The sequence below is a fragment of the Suricata suricatta genome, chromosome 8 (assembly GCF_006229205.1).
Source record: "Suricata suricatta isolate VVHF042 chromosome 8, meerkat_22Aug2017_6uvM2_HiC, whole genome shotgun sequence".
Classification (NCBI taxonomy): domain Eukaryota; kingdom Metazoa; phylum Chordata; class Mammalia; order Carnivora; family Herpestidae; genus Suricata; species Suricata suricatta.
The window spans coordinates 126,279,947-126,286,533 of NC_043707.1; the positions used below are offsets into that span (position 1 = coordinate 126,279,947).

General features: G+C 42.0%; 1 protein-coding gene across 1 annotated transcript in view; it reads left to right on the forward strand.

Annotated features, from left to right (window-relative positions):
- Positions 1 to 6,587, forward strand: part of USP48 (ubiquitin specific peptidase 48) — a 79,469-nt gene that overhangs the window by 18,857 nt on the left and 54,025 nt on the right. Inside the window, exons 2-4 of the mRNA XM_029945883.1 lie at positions 1,532 to 1,652; positions 2,781 to 2,937; positions 5,692 to 5,753. Of these exons, the coding sequence (XP_029801743.1) occupies positions 1,532 to 1,652; positions 2,781 to 2,937; positions 5,692 to 5,753 (340 nt within the window). The remainder of the gene's footprint in view (positions 1 to 1,531; positions 1,653 to 2,780; positions 2,938 to 5,691; positions 5,754 to 6,587) is intronic.

Here is a 6,587-nt window from a genome sequence, read left to right on the forward strand (position 1 = left end):
ATTATTGCCTCTACACCCTCAGCTGACAAAAGGCCCTGTAGTTGGCCTGCCCAGTTACATTTCAGGTGGACAGCAGATAGTTTTTAAATTTAAACCTGTCATTTATCTGAAATTCAAATAACTACAGTTGTGTGGTTTATCTGGCAAAGCTCATCTTCAAGTTTAGACTTAGGTTGCTTATTCCTGATCCAGTACTGCAGGGTTCATTTTTAGTCTTGCTCCCTTTTCTTATTTGCAACTTTCCAAAATTTGGTTTCCTTTATCCCCAGTGTATTTACTTACTTATTCAAATAGAGAATATACAGAGAGTAGTTTTAGAATTGTTAACATCTCTGTGAAAAGGAAGTCGTTAAGATTTAGTATTTGTTCCTTTTTATCTTTAGCCTGAAGGACACTCCTAAATGAATTTGCTAAGGACCTTGTTCAAGTTACTTGAGTTAATTCCCCCTTCATTGTGGATGTGTTATTTAGTTGGAATGTGTTTGTGTTGGATTCAGGGCTCCCCCATCCTTACTGATTTTTGTGTGTAACCTGCACACAGCTCCCCAGTTCAGTAGCGTATTATAGAATGGTATGTTCAGAAAGTGTCACAGACCTCTCCATTTTATTACCCTAAGCCCACTCATGTTCAGTAGGCATCCACTGTTAGTGTCTGGTATATCCTTTTCGTATTTCTTTTTGTTCAAATAGTTACATGTATGTTTCCTTATTTCCTCATGTTTCTTATGCAAGAAATTGTGTATTATAGGTACCGTTTTGCACATTGCTTTCTTTACGTACTAGTACATCTTGGAAATTGCTCCACATCTGTTTGCAGAGGTTTGTCATGCGTTTTTCATTTTAAAGTTGAATAGCACTCCTTTGTGCAGATGTACCGTATTCCTTATGTTTTTTTAATTTATTTTTTTAAATGTTTATTTTTGAGAGACAGAGAGGCAGAGTGTGAGCAGGGGAGGGGCAGAAAAAGAGGGAGACTCAGAATCCAAAGCAGGCTCCAGGCTCTGAGCTGTCAGCACAGAACCTGATGTGGGGCTCAAACTCACAAACCCAGAAATCATGACCTAAGCCGAATTCAGCATCTCAACCGACTGAGCCACCTAGGCGCTCCCTATATCCCCTGTGTTTGGCCATTTGGGTTTCCAGTATTTCACAGTTACAAACAGTGCTATAGTGAACACTGAGGTGTTGTTTGTGCTGGTTTGGGGTTATTTTCTTTGTACTTTTGGAACTGTATCTTCAGGGTGAATTCTTAGAAATGAATTACTATGTCAAAAGGTAGCTGTGTGTATACTTTTGTCAGAGATTGCAAAATTCCTCTCCTCAAAGCCCTACTACCAGCTTATATTTTCAGCAGTGAAGGAGTCTGTTTCCCCACAGCCTTAAAATTGAGTGTGGGGTTATACCTTCTCAGTTTTCCTAATTTTTATAGATGAGAGATCGATGAAGTACTACATAGGATTATAGTTTCAATCTGCATGTTTAATGTGGGACTGTGATATTTCTTAATTAAAAAATATTATTTTTTTTGTAGACGAAACTGCAAAGGAAATCCGAATTGCTTGGTTGGGATTGGTGAGCATATTTGGTTAGGAGAAATAGATGAAAATAGTTTCCATAACATTGACGATCCCAACTGTGAGAGGAGAAAAAAGGTAAGCCGTTGGTTTTTAAGTGATTGCATGTGGTATTCCTCTGGGTTTTGTTGTTTTGTTTTGCATCTGTGATCAGAACCTACACAGTTTCAAGATACGTAACAGAACTTAAAACCCTATACTGGTAATACTTTAAAACAGGTGGCCATATAATCCAGCAAGTCTTTAAATGATAGTTTCAGTTTAAATGCTGATTCTGTTTGCTTTAATACTGCGTATTTTATTTCAAACTCATTTTTAAGTCTCTTTAAAGGAAGTGGTAAAATCAAGGGAACAAGCTTGCATAAGTTCACCTAGCTTTTCTTGGGCTTGTCGGAGTAGATATTACACATATAACGGATAGTTTTACTTTTCTTTTTTAATACACATTACTGTTTTCTAAACCATAACGCCCAGCGTTCATAAAGTAGTTATAGATACTTTGTTAAGAATGGTTCTTTGTAAACTCAGTAATTATTAATCTTAGAAGAAGTTGTAACCAACTCCCCCTGTTCCACTTCTCCCAGATCTATAGGATTTTTGGAAGCTTAACTTCCTAAATGTTTTGCTCCTCAATGTTGACAGTTTAGGAATATAGCAAATGAAAGCCTGTGTATAGATGTTCAGAACGGACCTGTCCTTGAGCCCACCGTTTTAATTTTAGATTTAAGTGGCCAGAGAAGACAAAAAGACTGGAGATGAGCTGTGCTAAGTCTTTTCCACTCCTGTGGCCACCCCACACGTGGCTTTCGTGAAATTACGTCCTTGCCCTGGCCAAGAGAGCCTTGTGGTTATGCCACGTTGGCTGGGTGGTTTTAGCACTTTTTTTTAAATTTTTTAAAATGTTTTATTTATTTTTGATAGAGAGACACAGAGCGTGAGAGGGGGAGGGGCAGAGAGAGAAGGAGACACAGAACCGGAAGCAGGCTCCAGGCTCTGAGCTAGCTGTCAGCACACAGCGACGCGGGGCCTGAACCCACGAACATGAGATCTGACCTGAGCCGGAGTCAGAGGCTTAACCGACTGAGCCACCCAGGCGCCCCAGTTTTAGCACATTTTTAATCTGAAATTTAGAAAATATAGTTGGTCTTAATTTTTTGGGTGTAAAGGAAATTCGACTTTATAATCGTAAATTTTGCATTTTTGTAGAACTCCTTTGTGGGCCTCACTAACCTTGGAGCGACTTGTTACGTCAACACGTTTCTTCAAGTGTGGTTTCTCAACTTGGAGCTTCGGCAGGCACTGTACTTATGCCCGAGTACCTGTAACGACTACATGAGGGGAGATAGTATCCAGGAGGAGAAAGGTTAGTGGGCGCCCCTGGGGAGGGCTCACTTTGCATCATATTGCCGGCCAGAAAACTCCCAAATGCAGGCACCTGACCTCTGAGTGCTCCGTATGTGCCGGGCACGGTGGTAGGGCCGTAAACATGGTCAGGATTCAAAATGGTTTTCACTTCTTCCGTAAATGTGTTAATTATGCGCCGAAATCCTTCATATTCAAGAGAAGGAAATACTGTACTGTATAGCTGCCATCTGTAATTACTCTAGGTAATACACTGTGATTGTAGTTCCGTAATTTCTAGTGATTGATGGAAATCAGTCAGTAAAACAGACAAGATTACTCTCTTTTCTAGTTTGAGGGATTTAATATGTAATTGTGACTGCAGTCTTTCCTCCTGATTTCCAAATAGGTCGATTTAGATGATACCTCTAAAATTAAGATGAAATTCATTAACCTTGGCAAAATCAGTTACTATTAGCAACTACTCTCTCAATTTACAATGTGTTTGTTTTTACACAGAATCAGTGTCAAACTTTCTGTTGGAACTACTTAGTTTATTTCATGGATAGTATGTGGATTATTCCTGATTGATAGGACTTTCTGTTAGAGAGCATTCTTTTTGAGATGGAACTTCTCACGGAACAAACCTGATTTTTCTCTTTCTCAGAGCTGGGGGATGGAAGATTACATAGGTTTGGGAGCTCCAAATTGGGATCTTTGACTTTTGTTCCCATCTGTAAATCCTGTGCTATGTTTTAGATGATTTGCTTTGGGCACATGGCTCCTGTCTTTGGCTCTGAGAGAGAAAAGATAGGATTCATAAGCTACACATCTTCTGGCAGTCCCGTAGATAATAGTAATACTTCAGAGTCTTGGTCCTTGTTAATAGTGATCTGTGCTTCAAAGCATAGTGCTTAAGGGGTGCCTGGCAGGCGTAGTAGTCCATAGACCATGAGACTCTTGATCTTGGGGTCATGAGCTTGACCCCCACATTGGGCATGGAGCCTACTTAAAATAAAACAGCCCTCTGTCCCAAAACATAGTGCTTAAAATTGTTAAGATTATTTCCCCAGAGCTTTATTTTTACAGTTCTGAATATTTAAATCTAGACTCATAGTATAGTGAATGCTTTTTAAATTTTATTTTTTTAAATTTATTTAGTTTTGAGAGAAGAAATTGATTGTGATTGGGGGGAGGGGCAGAGAGAGCAGAAGAAACAGAATCAGAAGCAGGCTTCAGGCTCCAAGCTGTCAGCACAGAGCCCAACATGGGGCTCAAATCCATAAACCATGAGATCATGACCTGAGCCCAAGTGGGACGCTTAACCGAGCCACTAGGCGCCCCAGTATATTGAGTGTTAATGTATGGGGGCATCTGGGTGGCTTAGTCAGTTAAGCATCCGACTCTTGATTTTTGCTCAGGTCATGATCTCATGGTTCAGTAGATTGAGCCCTGACTTGCTTTGCTCTTGACAGGACACAGACCCTACTTAGGATTCTGTCTCTCTTCTTTTTCTGTCCCTGCCCTGTGTTGTGTGTGTGCACGCACGCTGTTTCTTCTCTCTGTAAATAAATTAGTAATACATGTAAAGGATGAGTAATGTCAAATGGACTGTTTTTTAGGATATTATTTTGCTGAAATAACAAATTTACCAGTGAGAGGCCAGCTAAATAACACATGAAAACTAAATTTCTGTTGTAGAAAATGATGCATCATGGTCTTTAATGTGGCTTGAATGTGCATCTCCAAAAAAAAAAAAGTGCAACCTAAAAATTTCTAAGTATAGGGACTTTTCTATCTCACCACAGTCATCCCTGGCCTGGTCTCTGATCCGAGCGCACACGTGTGGTGCTCCCTTGGCCGATGCTGTGCAGTGGAGTGCAGAGCCTTCGAAATGATGGGACCTGCTCCCGACACGGCCGGTCCCTCGTTGTACAGATAAGAGAGCCAGCGGAGTAGGAGTTACTTAGGGAGTTCTACAGGTGGAGTAACTAACCTGCAAAATAGAGTTGGAGCAAACGCACGCTTACTTGAATCGCTTTTAACAGCTTTTGCACCCCAGGAAGTGAGATTTTTATCTTTATTTTACAAATGAAATATTGACTTCCTGAGAGTCACAATTGGTAGTAAAGAGATAAATCATTCACAGTCCAAAATAAAAGAAAGTACACAATAATTTGAACAGAGAAAGAATAAGGAATTATATATATACATATAATTCTTATGATGATTTTTAGTTGTGTGTAATGTCTGCACCCAACATGAGACTTGAGCCCCAAGATCAAGAGTTGCAGTCTACTGACTGAGCCAGCCAGGCACCCCAAATTATTAATACTATACAAGATAGACTTTATTTTTTAACTTTCAAGCTAAATCTGACTGGAAGGGATTTTTTTTTAAGAGTTGAGATTTTAGTTTCAGGTGTACAGCATAGTGATTTGACAATTCTGTGTGTTACGAAATGCTCCTCAAGAATACGGAATTATTAACAGGAAATTAGAGCAATGGGAGAATGTTAGTAAGCATTAAAGGGGACTTAAAAAATAAAATAGCAGATACAAGGAGCAGCCACAACCCCCAGGTCAAATGAGCCCACCCAAGGAGAGGTCCACCCCACTGCCGGAAATCTGGAAATCTGGATGGACCCCTGGGCGACTCACCCCACTGCCGGAAATCTGGAAATCTGGATGGACCCCTGGGCGACTCACCCCACTGCCGGAAATCTGGAAATCTGGATGGACCCCTGGGCGACTCCCTGTGCACGCTCACCGGGCAGCTGAGAAGGCGCTGAGCCGCTGCCTCGGTGGGGCCCCCCCGCATGACACGGCCTACAGGGAGGTCCTGGGCCCCAGAACCCCTGCTGAGTCACCTCAGAGGGGGCCCAGGGGTCAGTCATGAGGAAGTCCCTCACTAGAGGGAGCCCCTTGCTGCGCACCAGAGGGGGCACTGGGGGGAGCTGTTGGGTGCTGTTTGGCTGCAGAGCCTTGTGGGGCAGGGGCACCTGAGCCCTCCAATGGCCTCTGCTGACAAGACGTTGTGCAGGCTCGTTGAGGAGAGGTGTTTGCCTGTGTTACCACGGAGCAGGCACGGAAGATCATACTCCCGTCTTCTGGGGTTCTTGTTTCCTAGTTACATACGTTCCCCAGACTCAGGAAAACCAGGAACTCGAGGGGCACCTGGGTGCCTCAGTCGGTTAAGCATCCAACTTCTGTTCAGGTCATAGTCTCACACATGGGTCCAAGCCCCGTATCTGGCTCTGCACTGATAGCTCGGAGCCTGGAGTCTGGACGCTACTTCAGATTCTGTGTGTGCCTCTCGTTCTGCTCCTCCCCTACCCCCACTTTCTTCCAAATAAAATAAATAAACATCTTTAAAAAAACCTACCAACTCTAAAATTCTAGGATTTTAAAATACTACATCATTCATGCAGGTTTGAATCTTGTCACTTGCTTCACCTATGGCAATAACCAACTTATGCGAATGGTGAATATAGTCAGTCCATGGTTTTTATAACTGGAATGAACCTTTCAGGGTGATTTGACAACTCTAGAAAACTATAGCAGTCACGAATGCTGCTGTTGTAATGCACATATAACCCTTGCCTTTGGGGATGCATTTAGATAGCCATTTGGATAGCCGTGGCTGCCTCATTACTTCAGAACAATAGTGTCT